Source organism: Hemitrygon akajei, chromosome 13 (genome assembly GCF_048418815.1).
Source record: "Hemitrygon akajei chromosome 13, sHemAka1.3, whole genome shotgun sequence".
Classification (NCBI taxonomy): Eukaryota; Metazoa; Chordata; class Chondrichthyes; order Myliobatiformes; family Dasyatidae; genus Hemitrygon; species Hemitrygon akajei.
Window position 1 is genome coordinate 737,644 of NC_133136.1, and position 27,657 is coordinate 765,300.

Here is a 27,657-nt window from a genome sequence, read left to right on the forward strand (position 1 = left end):
GGCATTTGATACGGTCAGCAGAGGTGGCTTATGGAAGATAATGGAGAAGTTTGGCTGCCCTAGCAGGTTCATCACGATTGTTCGGCAGTTCCACGATGGCATGATGGTGAAAGTTTTGGATGATGGTGACGAGTCAGAAGCGTTCCCAGTGAAGAACGGTGTGAAGCAAGGATGCGTTCTCGTCCCTACAGTCTTTAGCATGGTCTTCTCTGCTATGCTGAATGATGCCTTTCGCGATTGTCAGGATGGTATACACATCAGATACAGGACTGGCGGTGGGCTATTCAACCTCCGGTGTCTATAGGCTGTTACAAAGGTAAAGGAGACCGTCGTCAGAGACCTCTTATTCGCTGATGATTGCGCCCTCAACGCCAGCACAGAGCAGAAGATGCAGCGAGAAATGGACTGCTTCTCACAAGCTTGTGACAACTTTGGACTTACAATCAGCACCAAAAAGACCAGAGTTTTGTACCAGCCCGCACCCGGAAAGCCCTACCAGGAACTACACATCATAGTAAAGGGGCAGAAGCTACTGGCAGTCGACAGCTTTACTTATCTGGGCAGTACTCTATCATGAGTGGTGAACATAGATGCAGAGATCAGCAACAGAATTGCCAAAGCCAGTGCCGCCTTTGGGAGACTCCGTGAGAATGTATGGGAGCGGAGAGGACTCAGCCTTACCACCAAGCTGAAGGTCTATCGAGCAGTGGTTCTCACCACCCTCCTCTATGCCAGCGAGACCTGGACTGTCTACAGCAGACACGCTAAACAGCTCAATCACTTCCACTTGAGCTGCCTCCGCAGACTTCTCCACGTATGATGGCAGGACAAAGTCCCAGACACGGAGGTCCTGGAGCGGGTTAGCACCCACAGCGTCTACACTCTCCTACAGAAAGCCCAAGCCAGATGGGTTGGCCATGTTGTCAGGATGTCTGACAGTCGACTACCAAAACAGCTGCTGTATGGAGAGCTGAGCCAGGGCAAGCGCTCAGAGGGCAGAAGAAACATTTCAAAGACTGCCTCAAAGTGTCCCTCAAAGACCTCAACATCAATCCCAATAGCTGGGAATTGCTTGCTCTGGACCACCCAACCTGGTGGAGCAGGACCACTAAAGGAGCATATGCAGCAGAAATCAGAGGCACCTCAGAGGCTTAGAGGAAATGCGTTGCGTGCAAGGCTCGAGCTACCTCCACTTCCACTGCAGCACTTACCCTCACGTGTCCCACATGTGGGCGAGCTTTCAGGGTCCGGATTGGCCTCACCAGTCACCTCCGGACCCACAGTCACAAACCCTCCACCTGACAGAAGTCGTGGTCGTCTTCGACTCCGAAGGATGAGCAACAACAATGGATCTATGGCATAATGCTGACCCATTTGATTGACATCCAGTCCACTGCTCTGTTTATTTCCTTCATTAAAACTTTCAACACAAAGTTCTAGGTCACCTGCCTTAACAATTTCTTAAATTGCACTGATAAAATGCAGTTGGGCAGCAATTACGTTCAAACTTCAAAGTAAATCTATCATTAAAGTATATATATGTCACCACATACGACCCTGCGATTTGTTTTCTTGCAGGCATATCCAATAGATCCATAATAGAATCAGTGAAAGGCTGTATTAATGGGCGTTCAACCAGTGTGCAAAAGATAGCAAACTACAAATACAAAAATAATTACCGTAGATTTCGCACTACAGAGCGCACCTGATTAAAAGCCGCTGGCTCTAATTTTAGAAAGAAAATCAATTTTGTACTTGTACAAGCCGCACCGGATTTTAGGCCGCAGGTGTCCCACGTTGTAATATGAGATATTTACACAGAAAGATATTACATGTGAGGATTTTTTAACTTTTAATTAAATCCATATGGTAACATAAACAAATACATATCGCAAATGCTTTTTTTCGAACCGTGCCTGTAACACGGCTACTTTTAAATATACATACGTATCGGTAACACACAAATTACGTTGCGTATACATTCCAATATCTCCTAACGACTGGTAAAAAAATATATACTGCAGCCTACCAGGAAAAGTTATTGATCGCCTTTAACTTAAAAGCAGCGTTTCGCGCTTGCCTAATGCCCCCACCTTCCCGTTTATCGCAAACCGGTATTTCCCACAAGACGCGGCGAAACCGGATGTGACGTCATAGTATCCCGGGATGTAGTACTTCTAACTTTAACTAGAAAATACTAACAAATGAATTACTAAGCGAAAATATTATAAACTAAATAACTGCCATAAAGGCAGCACAATGCTTTGAGTGTTTTCCATGTTGATGAGGGTGAGTACAAATGACTGATTTACAATAATTTAATTGTGAAAGTGCGCTTGATTTATCGTACAATTTCGTTGGACCTCTGTGAACTACTCATCAATTTTATTGGTCTACTGTTACGAGGCAAAATGTTTTTGGCGGCATGAAAAAAAATCATGCATTAGCCGTACCGTAGTAAAGGCCGCAGTGTTCAAAGCTGTTCAAAATGTGGGAAAAAAGTAGCGGCTTATAATCCGACATCTACGGTAGTAATAAATAAGCAATAAATATCAAAAATATGAAATGAAGAGTCCTTTGAAAGTGTTCCATTGGTTGTGGAAACATTTCAATGTTGGGGCAATTGAAGCTATTCCCTTTGGTTCAAGAGTCTGATGGTTGAGAGGTAATAACTCTTCTTGAATCTTGTAGTGTGAGTCCTGAGGCTCCTGTACTTTCCTGATGGCAGCAGCAAGATGAGAGCATGTCCTGGGTGATGGGGTCCTTGAGTGTGGATGCATCTTTCCAGTGATAACGCTTTGTGTACATGTGCTCAATGGTGGGGAGGGCTTTACCCGTGATGGACTAGGCTGATTCCACTACTTTTTGTAGGCTTTGCCATAAAAGGCCATTGGTGTTTCCAATGCAGACGGTCAATATACTCTCCACTGCACATTTACAGAAGTTTTAGATGTCGTGCAAAATCTTCGCAAATTCTTAGGGAAGTAAAGGTGCTGCTGTGCTTTCTTCGTAATTATCTGCTGGGTCCAAGACAGATCCTCCGAAATAGTAACTCAGAGGAATTTAATGTTACTACCCCTCTCCACTTTTGATTCTCTGATGAGGACTGACTCACAGACCTCTGGTTTCCTCCTCATGAAGTCAATATCAGCTCCTTGGTCATGCTGACATTGAGAAAAAGGTTGTTATTATGGCACCACTCAACCAGATTTTCCATCTCCCTCCTGAATACTGATCTGTCACCACCTTTGGTTTGGCCTGTGACAGTGGTGTCATCGCCAAACTTGTATATGGCATTGGAGCTGTGCTTGGCCACGCAGACATAAGTGTAAAGTGAGCAGAGCAGGGGGCAAACCAGAGTCTTGTGATCCACCTGTTCTGATAGAGATCTTGGATCCTATCAAATGCTTTGCCATGTTTTACATATTGTTACCTGTCAAACAATCAGAATCAGGTTTAATATCGCTGGCATATAGTGTGAAATTTATTGTTTGGCAGTAGCAGTACATAAAAATCTATACATCACATTAAGAAACTTACAAGGCATGTGACGGGTTATTGGTGGTTCAAAAGCAAAGGAATTAGATTAAAAGCATTATGGATAACAATTTTTTAAAGTAAATTGTGGTAAACTATCATCACAATGAAGAGACGAGTGAGGGCAACGTGAACTCGAGGTGTGAACTCTCCGTGACACTAAGACTGTGAGATTGTCCCTGGCTGCTGTACTTTATGTCTGTGAACTTTATGGCGATTTGGCCCACTAATACTGAGGTTTTGGGCCTACTCTGAGCTACTCCGGGGCTTTTAATCCAAAGACTCTGATATATATGTACAATGTCTGAAATACATCTTATGGAAATGTTTGTTTGATGATGAACTTCAATAAAAAAGATAAATTACAAAAAAAAATTAATCCAAAGACTCACTTTGGTTCGGAATGCTGTTGTTGCTCACTTCTATTGTTTGCAAGATTTAGTTTTTTTTTCATTCTCTGTGGGCACTGGGGGTGGTGGTTGGTCTTTATTAAATTGGGTTCTTTTCAGTTCCTCTTTTGTGACTGCCTGCAAGCAAACAAATATCAAGGTTGTTAAATTTATATATTCTTTGATAATAAATGCACTTTTAATCTTTGAATATGCATATGTTTAAATTAGTAATGCATAAAGAAAGAGCAAAAGTGCAATGCTATTTAACTTTATTTCACAGGAGGATTTGGGCCTACCTGAAACTTCCTATGAACTGTGTTACAATGCTGCTTGCACGCTGATTGGTGAAGGAAAGCTGTCTTTGGCTATGAATAAACTTCAGAAAGCTGAGGGTAAGTATAGTTTGCAAAAAATTAAAATGAACACTTAGTATATGTTAATAATATTAGAAATGACTGCGGAATTCCGGTGACGTCATCGTCCAGAATGGCAGCTTAAGTAAATAGCTCCTCGGGAAAAATCCATCAAATATAAGATCTTTCGAAAATATCTGAATTGATAAGGGGGGGCAAGAATGGGGAAAAAGAATGGAGATTAAAAAAAGCATCTCTGCGGAGCCTATGGCCAAGAGTGGTGCAACAAGTGGCTCTCCTATGCGAATGCATGGTAGCAAGGCTGACAGCCTCGTTTAGGTGAAGCAGCAAATACGATAAAAATTCTGGAAGAGGTACGGGGATTCCAAAAAGATATAAAACAGCAACTAAATAATATCAAGTCAGAACTTGCCAACATCAATCAAAAAATAGTGGTGGCAGAGACACGAATTGAGAACGTGGAAGATCGCATGCAAAACGTAGAACGGATACTAAGTAAGACGATAAAAATATTAAATCAACAAGAAAGTAAACTGATTGACCAGGAGGGAAGATCATGATGGAAAAATATCAGGATATACAATGTTCCCGAAGGAGCGGAGGGTTTGTCTATGATGGAGTTTTTACGAAAGTTGCTGCAGGATGTGCTGGAGATTCCTTTGACTATGGAGCTTGAAATTGAGAGGGTGCATCGTGCGCTCACCCGCGGCCTACTGAAGACAGAGAAGATAAGCCTCGCTCAATAGTAATTATATTCCTTCGATACAATACCAAAGCAGAGATTCTACGAAGGGCCTGGGGAAAGAATAGGGTGTTTTTGGACAGGAAATTGATATATTTTGATCAAGATTTCCCCCCGGCAGTCCTGCAGAAACGTAAAGAATACTCTGAAGTAAAGCGAATATTAAAGCAAGGAAAGATTAGATTCCAAACTCCGTACCCTACTAATCTGCGAGTGTTTTATGAAGATGGGGTCCAAATGTATCAGATAGTGGAAGAAGCGTCTACAGACATGAAGGCTAGAGAGTTGCCCGTCAGCGTGATCAGACTGAGGGAAAGCCAGGCTGAGCAGTTATCCCGCTCTTCTTGGGAAATAGTGAGAGAATCGAGAAAGCAGGGAACGGGAGGAAGACGACAGAAATATATCAGGAAGAGACTGGGAGTTTTCCGAAGACAGCCCTCACCCCCTCCAGAAGAGCCATAAGGTTTGGCTAACTTTAAAAGTGTTGAGAAGCTAAACAGAAGCAAAAATAGACAGTGATATACCTATCTCGAGAAATACTTATTATAATGTGGATTTTATATTACTCAACTATTCTTTTTTATTCATTCATTCACTCCTTTTTCCCCCACCTAAATGAGTATATATGGACAATTGGGCCTTGTTCCAGGGAAGGTGGAACCTGTTCCGACGGGGCGGGTTGCACCTGAACTGGAGGGGCACGAATATCCTTGCAGGAAGGTTTGCTAGTGCTGCTCTGGGGGGTTTAAACTAGATTTGCAGGGGGAGAGGAACCAGAGTGTTAGAGCAGATAGTGAGGTGCAGGAGGATAAAGGTCATGCGAGAGCTGCAAGTATAGTGCATGGAGTAAAGCCAGACCTAACATATAAAGAGGCTTTGAGGAAAGAGAAACAGAATAAAGGGTGTAAAGGTAGTAAGGTAGAAGGGCTAAAGTGTGTGTACTTCAATGCAAGAAGCATCAGGAGCAAAGGTGATGAACTGAGAGCTTGGATACATACATGGAATTTTGATTTAGTGGCCATTACAGAGGCCTGGCTGGCACCAGGGCAGGAATGGATTCTCAATATTCCTGGATTTCAGTGCTTTAAAATGGATAGAGAGGGAGGAAAAAGGGGAGGAGGGGTGGCATTACTGGTCAGGGATACTATTACAGCTACAGAAAGGGTGGGTAATGTAGCAGGATCCTCTTTTGAGTCAGTATGGGTGGAGGTCAGGAACAGGAAGGGAGCAGTTACTCTATTGGGAGTATTCTGTAGGTCTCCTGGTAGCAGCAGAGATATCAAGGAGCAGATTGGGAGGCAGATTTTGGAAAGGTACAAAAATAATAGAGTTGTTATCATGGGTGACTTTAACTTCCCTAATATTGATTGGCACCTGATTGGTTCCAATGGTTTAGATGGGGCAGAGTTTGTTATGTGTGTTCAGGATGGGTTCCTGCCACAGTAGGTTGACAGGACGACTAGGGGGAATACCATACTAGATCTAGTATTAGGTAATGAACCAGGTCAGGTCACAGATCTCTCAGTGGGTGAGCATCTGGGGGACAGTGACCGCAGCTCCCTGGCCTTTAACATTATCATGGAAAAGGATAGAATCAGAGAGGACAGGAAAATTTTTAATTGGGGAAGGGCAAATTATGAGGCTATAAGGCTAGAACTTGCGGATGATGTTTTTGCAGGGAAATGTACTATGGACATGTTGTCGATGTTCAGGGATCTCTTGCTGGATGTTAGGGATAAATTTGTCCGGGTGATTTCTCTGCATCTCTTTTTAAATGGACACCTTTTTGTTCTGAGGCTGTGCGCTCTTGTCCCAGACTCCCTCACCATGGAAAACATCCTTTTCACATCCACTCTTTCTAGGTCTTTCAACATTAGTAAGGTTTCACTGAGATCCCCTCTAATCCTACTAAATTCCAGTGAGTACAGACCCAGACTCTCAGATGTTCCTAGTATGATAACCCTTTTATTTCCAAAATTATCATTCAACTGTTCATGAATGCCCATGAGTACAGCCAAACAAAGCAGTGTTACTCTGGGGCCAAGATGCCAGAAAAATTGGAAAAATCTTACTCTTCTAGTTTTGGTAAAGGGTCATTGATTTGAAACATGACCCCTGTTTCCTCCTTCATAGATGTTGTCTGACCTGTAGAATATTTCCAGCGCATTTCTTACTTCAGATTTTCACTCATTTCCTCCCCCCTGCATACGCCACCAAGAAGGGGTAATTAAAATTACTACTTTTCTAATTCTGTGTATTTTCTCTCTTTTGATTTAGAACTCTGTCGGCAGTCATTTTCAGAAGATACTGTGAGTATTCCAGACAATGAAGGTCCTTTGATTCTTGTGCAAACTTTTTTTTGGCATTAATTGCATGCAATGAAATAGGTGTTAAATTGATTTGACAGAATCCCCCCATATTGTGGCATTAAAAAAACATATCTTTCTGCATTAACTGATATGAAATAGTAAATTTTAACTTGTAGAAGAAACTCCATGCTCCTGATTGGAACAGATGGTAGTAAAGTCTCACCACATTGTTACAGAGTCATAGCACAGAAACAGGCTCTTTGGCCAATCTAGCTTGTGCCAAACCATTTCAATTGCCTACTCCCATCAGCCTGCAGCAGGACCATAGCTTTCTGTTCCCCTATCATCCATGTACCTGTCCAAATTTCACTTAAACTTTGAAATCGAGCCTAAATGCACCACTTGCGCTCATTCTATCTCCTGTACTCAATACTTTGATTTATGAAGGCCAATGTGCCAAAAGCTTTCTTTATTACCCTATCTGCCTGTGACATCACTTTCAATCAATTATGAACCTGTATTCCCAGATCCCTTTTTTCTACAGCAATCTTCAGTGCCCTACCATTCACTGTGTAAGATGTAGTTTGGTTGGTTCTACTGTAGTGCAACACCTTGTACAGTTTGTATTAAATTCCATCTGTCAATTTCCAACCTGTTTTTCCAGCTGGTCCAGATCCTGCTGCATGCTCTGATAATCTTCCTTGCTGTCCACTACAATACCAATCTTGCTGTCATTTGCTGTTAATCACATTATCTTCTAGATCATTGATGGAGATGACAAACAGCAACAGCCCAGTACCAATCACTGTGTCACTTCACTAATCATAGCCTTTTATCAGAGGCAACCATCTCTGGCATCTCCCACAAAGCAAATGTCTAATGCAATTTACTACCGCATCTTGAATGTCAAGCAACTGAACGTTCTTGATCAACCTGCCATGAGGGTCTCTATGTCTACCTTGCTAAGTCCATGCAGGCAACATCCACTGCCTTGTTGGCTTCATCTATTTCAAGTCAAGTCACTTATTGTCATTTCGACCATAACTGCTGGTACAGTACATAGTAAAAATAAGACAATGTTTTTTCAGGACCATGGTGTTACATGACAAAGTACAAAAACTAGACTGAGCTACGTAAAAAACAACACAGAAAAAAACAACACTAGACTACAGACCTACTCAGGACTGTATAAAGTGCACAAAACAGTGCAGGCATTACAATAAATAATAAGCATGCCAATAGGGCAGTAAGATGTCAGTCCAGGCTCTGGGTGTCGAGGAGTCTGATAGCTTGGGGTAAGAAACTGTTACATAGTCTGGTCATGAGAGCTCGAATGCTTCGGTACCTTTTCCCAGATGTCAGGAGGGAGAAGAGTTTGTATGAGGGGTGCGTAAGGTCTTTCATAATGCTGTTTGCTGTGCGGATGTAGCGTGTAGTGTAAATGTCCTTAATGGTGGGAAGAGAGACCCCGATGATCTTCTCAGCTGACCTCAGTATCTGCTGCAGGGTCTTGTGATCCGAGATGGTGCAATTTCCTTTCTTTTCTTTTTCAATCTTATTATTATTATTATTAATATCAACATAATAAGATTAATACATAGATAGTGGGATTACAAACTTACAAATTTATACTGAACATGAAAGGATACACAAGCAATAGTTACAATATAATTAAGTCTTCCCAAATCATGAATGATACAAATAACATATAAACAAAGCAAAACTAGGTTATATCATAATATATATATTAAAAAAACAAAAAAGAAAAAAAAATTATGCTAGAAAACTAATCTAACAACCTAATAACTAATAAAGAGAAAAAAAGAAGAAAAAAAGAGAAAAAAAATAATTAAAAAAATGGGCTGTTTATAATATCTATAAAAAAAATACAAAATCATCAGTGTCGCCAACTCCAATCCTCTCAACATATGTATAATCAAAACTGGAAAAACAAATAGGTTTGGAACAGGGTCTCATTACATCATATGAAAATATTGAATAAATGGTCTCCATGTCTTTTCAAATTTAATAGAAGGGTCAAATACAACACTTCTAATTTTCTCCAAATTTAGACATAACATAGTTTGAGAAAGCCAATGAAATATGGTAGGGGGATTAATTTCTTTCCAATTCAACAAAATAGATCTTCTAGCCATTAATGTAAGAAATGCAATCATTTGACAAGCAGAATAAGATAAATGGATTGAGTCCATCATTGGTAAACCAAAAATTGCAGTAATAGGATGTTGTAAATCAATGTTCAATACCGTGGAAATAATATCAAAAATGTCTTTCCAATATTTTTTCAAAAGCGGACATGACCAAAACATATGAGTTAAAGACACTGTCACAAATAGGATTTATATAGGAATAAAAATGAGCCAATTTATCCTTGGACATATGAGCCCTGTGCACAACTTTAAACTGTATTAATGAATATTTAGCACATATAGATGATAAATTGACTAATTGAAGAATTTTATCCAATTCTCAATAGGGATAGTAAGGTTAAGTTCTCTTTCACAATCATTTTTAATCTTATAGAAGAGCTCTGAACGTATTTTCATAATTATATTGTAGAGTTTTGATATTACACCTTTCTGAGAAGGATTTAGTTCTAACAAATTCTCCAAAATACCCGAAGACTCAAGATTTGGAAAGGTAGGAAGTACAGTATTTAAGAATTTCCTAATCTGTAAATATCAAAAAAAATGAAATCTAGGCAAATTATATTTATTAGATAATTGTTCAAAAGACATAAAACAATTATCCAAAAATAAATCGGAAAATTGTAGTAATCCTTTAGTCTTCCAAGCTGAATAAGCTTGGTCTATAATAGAAGGATAAAAAAAGAAATTGGATACAATAGGAATAGTTAAAACAAACTGATTCAACCCAAAAAATTTCCGAAATTGAAACCATATACGTAAAGTATGTTTAACTATCGGATTGTCAATTCGTTTCTGCAATTTAGAAAGAGCAAAGGGAAGAGAAGACCCTAAAATAGAACCCAATGAAAATCCTTGTACAGATTTAGTTTCCAGGTTCACCCAATGAGGGCTAAAAGATAAATCCCAATCCTTTAACCAACATATCAAATATCGGATATTAACTGCCCAATAATAAAATCTAAAATTAGGCAATGCCAATCCACCTTCCTTCCTTGCCTTCTGTAAATATTTTTTACCTAATCTAGGATTTTTATTTTGCCATATATATGGGGAAAGTTTTGAATCAACATTAGCAAAAAAAAGATTTCAGAATAAAAATTGGTATCGCTTGAAATATATATAAAAACTTGGGTAAAATAATCATCTTAATAGCATTAATCCGACCTATCAGAGATAAAGATAATGGTGACCATTTAGTGAACAAACATTTAATCTGATCAATTAAGGGTAAAAAATTAACCTTAAATAACTCCTTATAATTTTTTGTAATTTTAATCTCTAAGTATATAAAAGAGTCATTAACTAATTTAAAAGGTAAATTTCCATAAATTGGAACCTGTCTATTTAAAGGAAACAATTCACTCTTACTAAGATGTAATTTATACCCGGAAAAATTACTAAATTGAGCCAACAATGATATAACTGCAGGAATGGATTTCTCAGGATCAGAAATAAATAATAAAAAATCATCTGCGTATAATGATAACTTATGTATATCCATTCCACGAGTAATGCCAAAAATGTTCGGTGATTCTCTCATAGCAATTGCCAAAGGTTCTAAAGCAATATCAAATAATAATGGACTAAGAGGACAGCCTTGTCTAGTACCCCGAAATAAACGACAAAAGGGAGATCTTTGATTGTTAGTAAAAACCGAGGCTACTGGAGTATGATATATCAGTTTAATCCAGGAAATAAATGTCGAACTAAAATTAAACTTCTCAAGCACAGTAAATAAGTATGGCCATTCAACTCTATCAAATGCTTTCTCCGCATCTAATGAAATGACACATTCTGAGGTGCTACGTGAAGGAGTATAAACAATATTCAATAATCTCCTAATATTGAAAAAAGAATAGCGATTTTTAATAAAACCAGTTTGATCTTCCGAGATAATTTGAGGTAATACCTTCTCCAGCCTGGACGCCAGTAACTTGGAAGAGATCTTGGAATCTACATTCAATAAGGATATTGGTCTTTAGGATGCACAGTCAGTAGGGTCTTTATCTTTTTTCAATATTAAAGAAATGGAAGCTCTATAACAAGATTGTGGCAGTTTACCCAATCTAATTGCTTCTTCAAAAACCCTGCATAACCAAGGAGAAAGAGTAGAGGAAAAACACTTAAAAAATTCCACTGTATACCCATCTGGACCTGGTGCTTTCCCAGAATTCATAGAGGAAATAACCCCTTTAATTTCTGCATCCGTAATAGGAGTTTCTAATACTGAAAGAACATCTGATGATAATTTTGGAAAATTCAATTTCCCAAGAAAATCATACATGGTATTATGATCATGAGGGAATTCAGAATAATACAGCGAGGTATAAAAATCTTGAAAAGATTTGTTTATCTCATCATGGTTAACTGTCAATTCACCATTATGTTGACGAATCTTATTAATTTGACGTTTAACCAAAGCATTCTTCAATTGATTAGCTAACAGTTTACCCGATTTATCACTATGTACCGTAGCTTCCGGACTACAGAGCGTACCTGATTAAAAGCCGCAGGCTCTAATTTTAGAAAGAAAATCAATTTTGTACTTGTACAAGCCGCACCGGATTTTAAGCCGCAGGTGTCCCACGTTGTAATATGAGATATTTACACAGAAAGATATTACACGTGAGGATTTTTTAACTTTTAATTAAATCCGTATGGTAACATAAACAAATACATATTGCAAATGCTTTTTTTCGAACCGTGCCTGTAACACGGCTACTTTTAAATATACATACGTATCGGTAACACACAAATTACGTTGCGTATACATTCCAATATCTCCTAACGACTGGTAAAAAAATATATACTGCAGCCTACCAGGAAAAGTTATTGATCGCCTTTAACTTAAAAGCTGCATCATATGTTTGCAGCGTTCTCGCGCGGGTCTAATGCGCTCGCCCCCTCCTTTCCGTTTATCGCAAACCGGTATTTTCCCCACAAGACGCGGCGAAACCGGATGTGACGTCATAGCACCCCGGGATGTAGTACAGAAAACAAATATACTTAAAACACTTCTAACTTTAACTTGAAAATACTAACAAATGAATTACTAAGCAAAAATATTATAAACTAAATAACTGCCATAAAGGCAGCACAATGCTTTTCTTCGAGTGTTTTCCATGTTGATGAGGGTGAGTACAAATGACTGATTTATAATAATTTAATTGTGAAAGTGCGCTTGATTTATCGTACAATTTCATTGGACCTCTGTGAACTACTCATCAATTTTATTGGTCTACTGTTATGAGGCAAAATGTTTTTGGCGGCATGAAAAAAAACCATGCATTAGCCGCACTGTAGTAAAGGCCGCAGTGTTCAAAGCTGTTCAAAGCATGGGAAAAAAGTAGCGGCTTATAATCCGGAATCTACGGTATATAAAAATCAGATCTGGTTTTCATTAATTGATTTTCAATCGAAGATGTAAGTAATAAACTGTGTACCATTTGAAGTTCAACCCTTTGTTTGTAAAGCTCCTTACTAGGAGCAGTCGAATATTTCTTGTCAATTTCTTTAATTTTATCAACCAATATAAGAATTTCCTTCTTAATACGTTTTCTCAAACCAACAGAATAAGAGATAATCTGTCCACGTATATATGCTTTAAAAGTGTCCCAAAGTGTTCAGCAAGAAATATCATCCGTGGAATTAGTTGAAAAGAAGAAATCGATCTGTTCCTTCATAAATTTAATGAAATCCGGATCTTGCAGTAAGGTAGAATCAAATCACCATTGCCTAACACTAGAAGCTGTATCCATAAATTTAATAGAAAGTTTCAATGGAGTATGATCAGAGATGGCTATAATATCATAATTACAACCAATTGCAGATGGAATAACTATCTTGTAACGATCAAATTCACTCATTTATTATAAACGAGAGTCCAAAGCAGTAGGATAATTCTCATCCAGAAAGCTTCGAGCCTCAGATGTGGAGAGAAAAACACGCCGTGGTGCATTCGGAGGCGAGATTCTAAGCTTCGCAGGGTATAAAAGCGCTGGTTTTAGATTTTTCTCATAACATTCAGACATCAGAGGTTTAAAAAGAAGCCTTGCCTTCATTACTTCTGGGCTAAAATCCTCCACTAATCTAAACTCGAAATCTTTGAATTTAACCATCCCTAAACGCTGAACCACACGAATAAGTTGCTCTTTGACATGCACATAATGAAATCGAACAATTACAACAGGTGGTTTAGATGAAGAACTTGATGATCGGCGCATAATTCTGTGGGCGCGATCAAGTTACAGAGGACTGTCTGGGAATACAGAAGGGAACGCATCCTTTAAAAGTTGAGCAAAATACTTCGAGGGATCCCCCTGTTCAATACCTTCCAGGAGACCAAGTATGCGTAAGTTCTGTCTTCTGGACCGATTTTCAAAGTCGACACTCTTAGCTTTAAGTGTTTCCACCTGTTTAATCGTCGAAGATAATTTCTGCTCCAGTTTTTCGATTATCAAGTCTCGCTTCCAAGCGTCCTCTTGCAAAGTTACGATTAGAGCTTGCTGCTGTTTAACTACTGAATTGGTCTTATCCATAGAAACCTGGAAAGCCTTTAGATCTTGTTTGAAAGTTTGTCGTTGTTCTTCAAATTTTTCATTTAAAAGCTCCAATAACATATCATGTCAATTCAGTACGCTTAGGATCGGTCTTTTTTTTTCTTTCCGTTGCCGTTAGAATCTTTCCCAGGGTCTCGCCCTTTAGATCTTAAAGCCATTTCTGTACTCATTTCTTCAAAATTCACAGGACACTCTTAAAGATAAGTCCAAAAAAGTAGCAAGAATCTTTTGGTGTAGGTAAAAGTAAGTTAAATAAGGGTGATCATAGGTTAAGAAAAGTAAAGGTTATGGAGCGAATCTGAAACAGTACTCACTCCATGAGCGTCTCCTGGTGACCTCCTAGATGGTGCAATTTCCGAAGCAGGCAGTGATGCAGCTGCTCAGGATACTCTCAATACAACCCCTGTAGAATGTGATGAGGATGGGGGGTGGGAGATGGACTTTCCTCAGCCTTCGCAGAAAGTAGAGACACTGCTGGGCTTTCTTTGCTATGGAGCTGGTGTTGAGGGACCAGGTGAGATTCTCCGCCAGGTGAACACCAAGAAATTTGGTGCTCTTAATGATCTCTACCGAGGAGCCGTCGATGTTCAGTGGGGAGTGGTCGCTCCGTGCCCTCCTGAAGTAACTTCCTTGGAAAACTCTAAGATTGGTTAGATATGACGTAACACGCACCAAGCCTTGCTGATGATCCTTAATCAGTGCATGCCTATCCAAGTGCTCATATATCTGGTTCCTTAGAATACCTATCAATAAGTTTCCCACTACTGATGCCAGGCTCGGAGACCTGTAATTTCTTGGTTTATTTTCAGAACCTTTCTTAAACAGCACAACAACATTAGCTATCCTCCTCCAATCCTCTGGTATCTTACCTGTAGTGAAGCATGATTTAAATCTCTGCTAGAGCCCCAGTAATTTCTACACTTGACTCCTGTAGGATCGAGGAGCACCTTGTTAGGCCATGGGGACTTATCCACTCTAATTTACCCCAAGACAGCAGACATCTCATCCTTGGTGATCGGTAGAGAGTCCATGAAGGCAATGTTGCTTTTCATCACTTCTATAGTCTCTATGTCTGTTTCCTAAGTAAACAGATACAAAAACATTATTTAAGATCTTCCCCATCTCTTTTGACTCCATATATGGATTATCATTTTGATCTTCCAGAGGACCAATTTTGCCCCTTGCAATCAGTTTGCTCTTAACATATTTGTAGAATCTCAAAGGATTCTCCTTCAGCTTGTCTGCTAGGGCAACTTCATGCCTTATTTGAGCTCTCCTGATTTCTTTCTTAGGTGCTCTCTTGCATTTCTTATACTTGAAACCCCTTTTTATTGGGCATCTGTTGGATTCTGCAGCGAGAACCCCATCTTTCTTGGGCTTCATATATCCAGCGTGTATACGATTTTGGTCCTGCCAAATCCCTGTTTTGTGTGAATGCTGTGTGATTTACTGCTCCTAGCAATCACCATCAGCAAGAAATAACAGATTGTACACTGCATACAATTATAAAGTATATTTAAGAATGTTAGCTTAAGCAAACAGTTACTTATAGAAAGATGAAAAATACCTATTATTCTTAAACAGCCAAATGTTAAACGTTTGTATATTTAATTGGAGTTCATCTTGAACTTGACTGTCACTCGCGCGCTGAACCCTTGGTCTGCGTGACAGCACGTATCACCTTCTGAATGTCACCTGAAATCTATCTCGAACAAACAGGTCTCCCACAGGAGTATTGGTCCTTCCTTCTTGAAGCCATTCATCTGCACAAAGCACCTTGTGCAACTGGGACGGCAACCTCAGCCATCTTCCCTCCTGTCGTCTTCCAGCTCCCGCAAAAAAAATGATCTCCCCACACCAACGTTCTCCAGAACCTTCTCCCAATTCCACCACCGTGATTGGTGGATACCACATTCCTAAGTCGAACAACAAAGCTTCTTCTTATCTTAGGTCAAACCCAAACAGGCTTAAAGAAGAACGACTGCTCTTACAGAACTGCTAAAGTGAAATACCAACAGCACTGCAGTAAAAAAATCTTAACCAGGGCATTACCTACTCCATAGCATCTCATTTGTTCCTAACTGCCTATACCTGCTATGCACCTCCATTTTTTTTTTCTTAATCAGGTCCTCAGTATCTCTTGAAAGTCAAGGTTTCTTACACTGTTATCTTTAACTTTCATTCTGAAAGGCACGTACGAGCTTTGTACTCTCAAAATTTCACTTTTGAATGCTGCCCACTTTGCCTGTGCACCTTTGCCTGTCCCAATCCACACTAGACAGATCCTTTCTGATATAATCAAAATTGGCCTTTCTCCAATTTAGAATCTCAACCCATGGACCAGATCTACCTGTTTGCATATTTACTTTGAAACCAATGGCATTATGACCACTAGATGCAAAGTGTTCCTCTACACAAACTTCTGCCATCTGCCCTGTCTCATTCCCTATTAGCAGATCACGTATTGCACACTCTCGTTGAGACTTCAATGTACTGATTATGGAACTCTCCTGTACACAGATTAAGGAAACTTTCCTGAACACATTTGACGAACTCTAACCCATCTATTCCTTTTACAGGATGGGAGTCCCAGGGAATATGTGGAAAGTTAAAATCACCTACTATTAGAACTTTTCATTTCTTGCAGCAGTCTGTGATTACCTTTATAAATTTGTTCCTCTAAATCTTGTGGACTATAGGGTGGTCTTTGATATAAGTATTAGAATTGATGTTTTGATGTTTCCTATGATGGGGAAATCTAAGAGCAGAGGACACAGCCTCAGAGTAGAGCTGTGTCCTCTTAGAACAGAGATGAGAAATTTCTTTAGCTAGATAGTGGTGAATCTATGGAATTTGTTGCCACAAATGGCTGTAGAGGTCAAGTCATTGGGTGCATTCAAGGCAGCAGAGGCAGATAGATTCTTTAAAAAGCAAACACAAAGAAATCTGCAGATACTGGAAATTCGAGCAACACACACAAAATGCTGGTGGAACACAGCAGGCCAGGCAGCATCTATAGGAAGCAGCACTGTTGACGTTTCGGGCCAAGACCCTTCGACAGGAATAACTGAAAGAAAAGATAGTAAGAGATTTGATAGTAGCAGGAAGAGGGGGAAATGCAAAATGATAGGAGAAGACCAGGGGGTGGGGTGAAGCTGAGAACTGGAAAGGTGATTGGCAAAAGGGATACAGAGCTGGAGAAGGGAAAGGATCATGGGACGGGAGGCCTAGGGAGAAAGAAAGGGGGAGGAGAGCACCAGAGGGAGATGGAGGACAGGCAGAGTGATGGGCAGAGAGAAAACAAAAAGGGGAGGGGGAAAAATAAATAAATCAGGGATGGGGTACGAAGGGGAGGAGGGGCATTAATGGAAGTTAGAGAAGTCAATGTTCATGCCATCAGGTTGGAAGCTACCCAGACGGTATATAAGGTGTTGTTCCTCCAACCTGAGTGTGGCTTCATCTTGACAGTAGAGGAGGCCATGGATAATTTTGACAGTAGAGGAGGCCATGGATGAACACCTGAAGCTGAACACCTACGCTCCGTCTGCCAGAGAAACCAGGATCTTCCAGTGGCCACACATTTTAATTCCATGTCCCATTCCCATTCTGATATGTCTATCCATGAAGTTGAACTTCAGCTTCAACTTTCTAGCTCCAATACTCACTACTTTGATTTCAGAAGGGCAATGTGCCAGAAGCTTTCTTTTGAGTTCAAGTTTATTGTCATTCAACTGTACACATGTGTATAACCAAATGATCCTCCAGATCAAGGTGCACAACAGTACATATAACTAAACACAAAGTACACTGCAAATGCTGTGGTCAAATCAACACATACAAAATCTGGATGAACTCAGCAGGTCGGGCAGCATCCGTTGAAATGAGCAGTCAACGTTTCAGGCCGAGACGGAGGGCTGCCTGACCTGCTGAGTTCATCCAGCTTTTGTACAAGTACATATAACTCACACATATAACACATTCTGGAAAATCTATTCAAATACTGATTTATGTTCCCTGTGATTTTGCAGTGAAACATGCTGAATTTTCATTGTAGGATATAAGTGACGAGGAAATTGATGCTGAACTGGCAATAATTCATGCCCAGATGGCCTATGTTATGCAGCTTCAAGGACGGAATGATGACGCTTTGCAACTTTACAATCAAGTAATCAAACTAAAGTAAGAAATGATTTGCCAGTCACATGTGTAGAAGATGATAACGTGTGTTTCTGTGTTGGTCACGTGTATTTTGTTCCATTCTTACAGGCCTTCAGATGTTGGACTCCTTGCAGTAACTGCCAATAATATAATTACACTGAATAAGGTACATCAGTTATCTGTATTGTCTCTACTTGCCTGGGAAGTTTGATTGATACTTATTTATCAGAATATTGAAGATTAATTTGATTAAGAACATAATCGTGTTCTCTAAAGTAGCACTCTTTGCTGAAAGACTATTTGCATTATAAATAAATACTGCAAGTAATTTGGATGAGACGTGGAAGGACATATGCAGATGACACGAAGGTTTGAGGTATTGTGGATAGTGTGGGAAGTTGGCAGGTTACAGCAGAACCTAGTGGGCACATTTAATAGAGCTGTTAGGGAGGGTTTAAACTAATTTGGCAGGGGATGGAAACCAGAATGATAGGACTAAGGAAGAGGAAAACAAATAAATCAAAGATAGTGTGCAACAGAGATGATAGAATGAACTGGCAGGCGATCAGGCATAATCACAGCCAGTGGGATGAGTTACAGGGCAATAGAGGTGTGGTGCAGTTAAAACAGAAAGCAACAAATACCGGACTGAGAGTGTTATATTTGAATGCATGCAGCATAAGGAATAAAATGGATGATCTTGAAATTTAACTACAGATTGGCAAATACGATGATGTGGCCATCTCTGAAACTTGGGTGAAGGATGGCTGCCATTGGGAGTTGAACGTCCAAGGATTTACGGTGTATTCGAAAGATAGGTCAGTAGGCAGAGGGTGTGGTGTGGCTCTGTGCACGAGAAATAATATTAAATCTTTGGAAAGAGATGACATAGGATCGGAAGGTGTAGAGTCTCTATGGGTTGAATTAAGAAATGGTAAGGGTAAAAGGACCCTAATAGCAGTTGTATACAGGCCTCCAAACAGTAGCCAGGATGTGGATTACAAATTACAGCAGGAGACAGAAAAGGCGTGTCAGAAGGGCAATGCCATGATAATTGTTGGGGATTTTAACATGAAAGTGGATTGGGAAAACCAGGCCGGTACTGGACCTCAAGAGAGAGAATTTGTAGAATGTCTAAGGGATGGCTTTTTAGAACAGCTTGTTGTTATGCCCACTAGGGGATCAGCTGTACTGGATTGGATGTTGTGCAATGATCTGGAGGTGATAAGAGAGTTTAAGACCAAGAATCCCGGATGGTCTGTTGCTTCCCTGGTGCCAGGGTTCGCGATATCTCGGATTAAGTTCTCAGTATTCTCAAGAAGGAGGGTGAGCATTCGGACATTGTGGTCCATGTAGGGACCAATGATGTGGGTAGGGTGAGTGAGGAGGTCCTGAAAGGTGAGTTCAGGGAGTTAGGCGCCGTTAAAGGACAGGATCTCCAGAATAGCAATCTCCAGATTGCTACCGGTGCCACATGCAGGCGGGTTTAGAAATAGTAAAATAATGTAGATCAACACGTGGCTGAAGACATGGTGCAGGAGGGAGGGCTTCAGATTTATAGATAATTGGGTAGTTTTCCAGAGAAGGTGGGGCCTGTTGTGGCGGGACGGTTTACATCTGAACTGGTTTGCTAGAGAGGCTCCAGTGGATTTAAACTAGATACAGGGGGGAGGAGAACCAGAGTGTAGGAACAGATGTATGGGAGAAGGAAGAAAAAGAAGATAGTAAAGTTATTTGCACCGTTAGTGATAAACAAAGAGTAAAAGGTGGAGAATTTCTTAAATGCATTTATTTTCATGCTAGTAGCATTGTAAGAAAGGTGGAAGAGCTTAGAGCACGGATTGATACCTGGAAATATGATGTTGTAGCTATTAGTGAAACATGGTTGCAGAAGAGTGTGATTGGCAACTAAATATTCCTGGATTTTGTTGCTTCAGGTGCAATAGAATCGGAGGGACAAGAGGGGGAGGTGTTGCATTGCTTGTCAGAGAAAATATTATAGCGGTGCTCTGGCAGGATAGATTAGAGGGCTCAACTAGGGAGGCTATTTGGGTGGAATTGAGGAATGGGAAAGGTGCAGTAACACTTATAGGGGTGTATTATAGACCACCTATGGGGAGCGAGAATTGGAGGAGCAGATTTGCAAGGAGATAGATATTTATAGTAAGCACAGGGTTGTGATTGTGGGAGATTTTAATTTTCCACACATAGACTGGGAAGCCCATACTGTAAAAGGGCTGGATGGTTTGGAGTTTGTAAAATGTGTGCAGGATAGTTTTTTGCAGCTGGAGGAACTCAGCAGGTCGGGCAGCATCTGTTGAAACGTTGACTGCTCGTTTCAACAAATGCTGCCCAACCTGCTGAGTTCCTCCAGCTTGTTTGTAGGTGTTGATTTGACCATAGCATCTGCAGTGTACTTTTTGCAGCAATACATAGAGGTACCAACTAGAGAAGGGGCAGTGTTGGATCTTCTGTTAGGGAATGAAATAGGTCAGGTGACAGAGGTATATGTTTGGGAGCACTTCAGGTCCAGTGATCACAATGCCATTAGTTTCAATATAATTATGGAGAAGGATAGGACTGGACCCAGGGTTGAGATTTTTGATTGGAGAAAGGCTAACTTTGAGGAGATGTGAAAGAATTTGGAAGGAGTATATTGGGACAATTTATTTTATGGGAAGGGTGTCATAGCGAAATGGAGGTCATTTAAAGGAGAAATTTTGAGGTTACAGAATCTTTATGTTCCTGTTAGGGTGAAAGGAAAGGTTAAAAGTTTGAGAGAGCCATGGTTTTCAAGGGATATTGGAAACTTGGTTAGGAAAAAGAGAGATCTACAATAAATATAGGCAGCATGGAGTAAGTGAGGTGCTCGAGAAATATAAAGAATGTAAAAAGAATCTTAAGAAAGAAATTAGAAAAGCTAAAAGAAGATATGAGGTTGCTTTGGCAAGTAAAGTGAAAATAAATCCAAATGGTTTCTACAGTTATATTAATAGCAAAAGGATAGTGAGGGATAAAATTGTTCCCTTAGCGAATCGAGCGGACAGCTATGTGTGGAGCCAAAAGAGATGGGGGAGATTTTGAACAATTTCTTTTCTTCGGTATTCACTAAGGAGAAGGATATTGAATTGTGTAAGATAAGGGAAACAAGTAGGGTAGTTATAGAAACTATGATGACTAAAGAAGAGGAAGTCCTGGCGCTTTTAAGGAATATAAAAGTGGATAAGTGTCCAGGTCCAGACAGGATATTCCCTAGGACCTTGAGGGAAGCTAGTGTAGAAATAGCAGGGGCTCTGACAGAAATGTTTCAAATGTCATTAGAAACGGGGATGGTGCCGGAGGATTGGCGTATTGCTCATGTGCTTTCATTGTTTAAATAGGGTTCTAAGAGTAAACCTAGCAATTATCGGCTTGTAAGTTTGATTTCAGTGGTGGGTAAATTAATGGAAAGTATTCTTAGAGATGGTAAATATCATTATCTGGCTAGACAGGGTCTGATTAGGATCAGTCAACTTGGATTTAAATCGCAGCAAGAGGTGGAGAGGGAAGAGGTAAAAGAAGCTCGGAGAGAAGCTTTTTTTTAATTGATCGGGGCAAAGAGGCTTGATTGCTCAGGTGCGTGATGTAGCGCGCCAAAGGTTTAGAAAGAAAGACTGCCATATACTGTGGCCATCGTTGTGGCGGCCATTGTTTTTTAGTGGACTGAGGCAGAGTGGGACAGCTTTGGCTCAATCAGGCTTCGGCGAGAACTGGCAGAGGCAACGTTGAACGGGGCACGATTGCGCAAGCGCGTGAAGGTCGGCCTCTGAGATCAGCGGGGGTATTTAAAAAGCGAGCAGAGGCAGAATACGAGCTTCACTCCTGGTGAGGTAAGGCCGGTTAAGCTCCTTTAATTAATCTAATTAGATTAGGAGTAGGTAATGGAGGCAGCATTTAGGGCAGTTGAGTGCTCCGTTTGCAGTATGTGGGAAGTCAGGGCGAGCACAGCTGTCCCTGATGACTTCACCTGCAAAAGGTGTATCCAGCTGCAGCTCCTGACAAACTGTCTTCGGGAACTGGAGCTGGATGAACGTCGGATCATTCAGGAGGCGGAGGCAGAAATAGACAGGAGTTTCAGGGAGATAGTCACCCCTAGGAGTCAGGAGACACGTAGTTGGGTGACTGTCAGGAGAGGGAAGGGGACTAGACAGGAAGAGCAGAGCACCCCTGTGGCCGTTCCCATCAACAATAAGTATACCGTATTGGATACTGTTGGTGGGGACGACCTACCATGGATAAGTTGCAGTGGTTGCATCTCTGGCACCGAGACTGGACCCTCAGTTCGGAAGGGAAGGAGGGAAAAGAGGAGAGCAGTAGTGATAGGGGATTCGATAGTTAGGGGACAGATAGGAGGTTCTGTGGAAGAGATCGAGAATCCCGGATAGTCTGTTGCCTCCCTGGTGCCAGGGTCCGTGATATCTCGGATCGAGTTCTCAGTATTCACAAGAGGGAGGGTGAGCATCCGGATGTCGTGGTCCATGTAGGGACCAACGATGTGGGTAGGAAGAGTGAGGAGGTCCTGAAAGGTGAGTTTAGGGAGCTAGGTGCCAAGTTAAAGGACAGGTCCTCCAGGATAGCAATCTCAGGATTGCTACCAGTGCCACGTGCAGGTGGGTTTAGAAGCAGTAAGATAGTGCAGATCAACACATGGCTGAAGACATGGTGCAGGAGGGAGGGCTTAAGATTTATAGATAATTGGGCAGTTTTCCAGGGAAGGTGGGACCTGTTCTGGCGGGACAGTTTACATCTGAACTGGAGGGGGATAAATATTCTTGCAGGTAGGTTTGCTAGAGAGGCTCCAGTGGATTTAAACTAGATATGAGGGGGGAGGGGAACCAGAGTGTAGGAACAGATGTATGGGAGAAGGAAGAAAAAGAAGACAGTAAAGTTCTTTGTACTGTTAGAGATAAACAGAGAGGAAGAGGTGGAGAATTTCTTAAATGCATTTATTTTAATGCTAGGAACATTGTAAGAAAGGTGGATGATCTTAGAGCATGGATTGATACCTGGAAATATGATGTTGTAGCTGTTAGTGAAACATGGTTGCAGGAGGGGAGTGATAGGCAACTAAATATTCCTGGATTTTGTTGCTTCAGGTGTGATAGAATCGGAGGAGCAAGAGGGGGAGATGTTGCGTTGTTTGTTAGAGAAAATATTACAGCGGTGCTCTGGCAGGATAGATTAGAGGGCTCGTCTAGGGAGACTATTTGGGTGGAATTGAGGAATGGGGAAGGTGTAGTAACACTTATAGGGGTGTATTATAGACCACCTAATGGGGAGTGAGAATTGGAGGAGCAAATTTGCAAGGAGATAGCAGATATTTGTAGTAAGCACAGGGTTGTGATTGTGGGACATGTTAATTTTCCACACATAGACTGGGAAGCCCATACTGTAAAACGGATGGATGGTTTGGAGTTTGTAAAATGTGTGCAGAATAGTTTTTTGCAGCAATACATAGAGGTACCGACTAGAGAAGGGGCAGTGTTGGATCTTCTGTTAGGGAATGAAATAGGTCAGGTGATGGAGGTATGTGTTGGGGAGCACTTCGGGTCCAGTGATCACAATACCATTAGTTTCAATATAATTATGGAGAAGGATAGGACTGGACCCAGGGTTGAGATTTTTGCTTGGAGAAAGGCTAACTTTGAGAAGATGCGAAAGGATTTGGAAGTAGTAGATTGGGACAATTTATTTTATGGGAAGGGTGTCATAGAGAAATGGAGGTAATTAAAGGAGAAATTTTGAGGGTACAGAATCTTTATGTTCCTGTTAGGTTGAAAGGAAAGGTTAAAAGTTTGAGAGAGCCATGGTTTTCAAGGGATATTGGAAACTTGGTTAGGAAAAAGAGAGAGATCTACAATAAATATTGGCAGCATGGGGTAAGTGAGGTGCTTGAGGAATATAAAGAATGTAAAAAGAATCTTACGGAAGAAATTAGAAAAGCTAAAAGAAGATATGAGGTTGATTTGTCAAGTAAGGTGAAAATAAATCCAAAGGGTCTCTACAGTTATATTAATAGGAAAAGGATAGTGAGGGATAAAATTGGTCCCTTAGCGAATCGAGTGGACAGCTATGTGTGGAGCCCAAAGAGATGGGGGAGATTTTGAACAGTTTCTTTTCTTCGGTATTCACTAAGGAGAAGGATATTGAATTATGTAAGGTAAGGGAAACAAGTAAGGAAGTTATGGAAACTATGATGATTAAAGAGGAGGAAGTACTGGCGCTTTTAAGGAATATAAAAGTGGATAAATCTTCAGGTCCTGACAGGATATTCCTGAGCACCTTGAGGGAAGTTAGTCTGGAAATAGCAGGGGCTCTGACAGAAATATTTCAAATGTCATTAGAAACGGGGATGGTGCCGGAGGATTGGCGTATTGCTCATGTGGTTCCATTGTTTAAAAAGGGTTCTAAGAGTAAACCTAGCAATTATAGGCCTGTCAGTTTGACATCAGTGGTGGGTAAATTAATGGAAAGTATTCTTAGAGATGGTATATATAATTATCTGGATAGACAGGGTCTGATTAGGAGCAGTAACATGGATTTGTGTGTGGAAGGTCATGTTTGACAAATCTTATTGAATTTTTTGAAGAGGTTACTAAGAAAGTCAACGTGGGTAAAGCAGTGGATGTTGTCTGTATGGACTTAAGTAAGGCCTTTGACAAGTTTCCGCACGGAAGGTTAGTTAAGAAGGTTCAATCGTTAGGTATTAATATTGAAGTAGTAAAATGGATTCAACAGTGGCTGGAAGGGAGATGCCAGAGAGTAGTGGTGGATAACTGTTTGTCAGGTTGGAGGCCGATGACTAGTGGTGTGCCTCAGGGATCTGTACTGGGTCCAATGTTTGTCATATACATTAATGATCTGGATGATGGGGTGGTAAATTGGATTAGTAAGTATGCAGATAATACTAAGATAGGTGGCATTGTGGATAATGAAGTAGGTTTTCTAAGCTTGCAGAGAGATTTAGGTCAGTCAGAAGAGTGGGCTGAAAAATGGCAGATGGAGTTTAATGCTGATAAGTGTGAAGTGCTACAATATTTTGGTAGGATTATTCAAAATAGGACATACATGGTAAATGGTAGGGCATTGAAGAATGCAGTAGAACAGAGTGATCTAGGAATAATGATGCATATTTCCCTGAACATGGAATCTCATGTGGATAGGGTGGTGAAGAAAGCTTTTAGTATGCTGGCCTTTATAAATCAGAGCATTGAGTTTGGAGTTGGGATGTAATGTTAAGATTGTACAAGGCATTGGTAAGTCCAAATTTGGAGTATTGTGTACAGTTCTGGTCACCAAATTATAGGAAAGGTGTCAACAAAATAGAGTACAGAGGAGATTTACTAGAATGTTACCTGGGTTTCAGCACCTAAGTTACAGAGAAAGTTTGAACAAGTTAGGTCTTTATTCTTTGGAGCATAGAATGTTGAGGGGGGGACTTGATAGAGGTATTTCAAATTATGAGGGGATAGATAAGGTTGACATGGATAGACTTTTTCCATTGAGAGTAGGGGAAATTCAAACAAGAGGACATGAATTGAGAGTTGGGGGGCAAAAGTTTAGGGGTAAAACTAGGGGGAAATTTCTTTACTCAGAGAGTGGTAGTTGTGTGGAATGAGCTTCCAGTAGAAGTGGTAGAGGCATGTTCGATATTGTCATTTAAAGTAAAATTGGATAGGTATATGGACAGGAAAGGAATGGAGGGCTATGGGCTGAGTGCAGGTCGGTGGGACTAGGTGAGAGTAAGAGTTCGGCATGGACTAGAAGGGCCAAGATGGCCTGTTTCCGTGCTGTAATTGTTATATGGTTATATGGTTAAGAAACCCTTAGGGAACAGTGAAATTTGACAGAGTTAATTAAGATCCAATGTGTCAGTATTTCAGTGGAATAAAGGAAATTACAGTGGCATGTCAGGTCAACTGGCCCAAGTTGACTGGAAGGGGACATTTGCAGGAAAGACAGCAGAGCAGCAATTGCTGGAGTTTCTGCGAAAAATGAAGTAATTGAAGACAGATATATTCCAAATAAGAAATTTTCGAAGGGAATAAGGACACTACCGTGGTTGACAAGTGAAGTCAGAGCCAAAGTAAAAGCTAAAGAGAGGGCCAGTGGGAAGATAGAGGATTGGGGAGCTTTTAAAAACTTGCAGAAGGAAACTAAGAAGGACATTCGGAAGGAAAAGTTGAATTATGAGAGGAAGCTGGCGACTAATATCAAAGAAGATACTAAAAGCATTTTTAAGTATATAAAGGGTAAAAGAGAGTCGAGGGTAGATATTGGACCAATACAAAATGACGCTGGAAGTATTGTAATGAGAGATGCAGAGATGGCAGAGGAACTGAATGCGTATCTTGTATCAGTCTTCACAGTGGAAGATGTCTGCAGTGTTCCTGACATTCAAGAGTGTCAGGGAAGTGAAGTTTGTGCAGTGAAAATTACGTCTGAGTGGGTGCTCAGGAAGCTTAATGGTCTGAGGGTAGATAAATCTCCTGGACCTGATGGAATGCATCCACGGGTTCTGAAGGAAATAGCTGGAGAGATTGCGGAGGCATTGACAATGATCTTTCAAGAATCGATAGATTCTGGCATTGTGCCAGATGACTGGAAAATTGCAAATGTTACTCCACTATTTAAGAAGGGTGGGAGGCAGCAGAAAGGAAACTACCTGGAGGCACATGACAAGATAGGCCAAAGCTAGCATGGTTTCCTGAAAGGAAATTCCTGCCTGACAAACTTACTGCAATTCTTTGAGGAAATTACAAGCAGGGTAGACAAAGGAGATGCAGTCGATGTGGTGTACTTGGATTTTCAGAAGGCCTTTGACAAGTGCTACTCATGAGGCTGCTTTGCAAGGTAAGAGCTAATGGAATTACAGGGAAGTTGCTAGCGTGGGTGGAGCATTGGCTGATCGGCAGAAAACAGAGAGTGAAAATAAAGGGATGCTATTCTGGCTGGCTGCAGGTTACCAGTGGAGTTCCACAGGGGTCGGTGTTGGGACCACTGCCTTTTACGATGTATGTCAGTGATTTGGTCTATGATATTAATGGATTTGTGGCTAATTTGCTGATGATACAAAGGTAGGTAGAGGAGAGGGTTCTATTGAGGAAACAGAGCCTGCAGAGAGGCTTAGATAGTTTAGGGGAATGGGCAAAGAAGTGGCAAATGAAATACAATGTTGGAAAGTGTATGGTCATGCACTTTGGTGGAAGAAATAAACGGGCAGACTATTATTTAGATGGGGAGAGAATTCAAAATGCAGAGGTGCAAAGGGACTTGGAAGTACTTGTGCAGGATATCCTAAAGGTTAACCTCCAGGTTGAGTTGGTGGTGAAGAAAGCAAATGCATTGTTGGTATTCATTTCTAGAGGTATAGAGT

At 40.7% G+C, this 27,657-nt stretch overlaps 1 protein-coding gene across 2 annotated transcripts in view; it reads left to right on the forward strand.

Annotated features, from left to right (window-relative positions):
- The window catches only part of srp72 (signal recognition particle 72), a 236,200-nt gene that overhangs the window by 46,497 nt on the left and 162,046 nt on the right, over window positions 1–27,657 (forward strand). The window contains exons 5-8 of one of the 2 annotated variants that reach the window (XM_073064014.1): window positions 4,210–4,321; window positions 7,323–7,354; window positions 18,139–18,263; window positions 18,351–18,408. In XM_073064014.1, the coding sequence (XP_072920115.1) occupies window positions 4,210–4,321; window positions 7,323–7,354; window positions 18,139–18,263; window positions 18,351–18,408 (327 nt within the window). The remainder of the gene's footprint in view (window positions 1–4,209; window positions 4,322–7,322; window positions 7,355–18,138; window positions 18,264–18,350; window positions 18,409–27,657) is intronic. The other variant, XM_073064015.1, reaches the window with a different exon arrangement.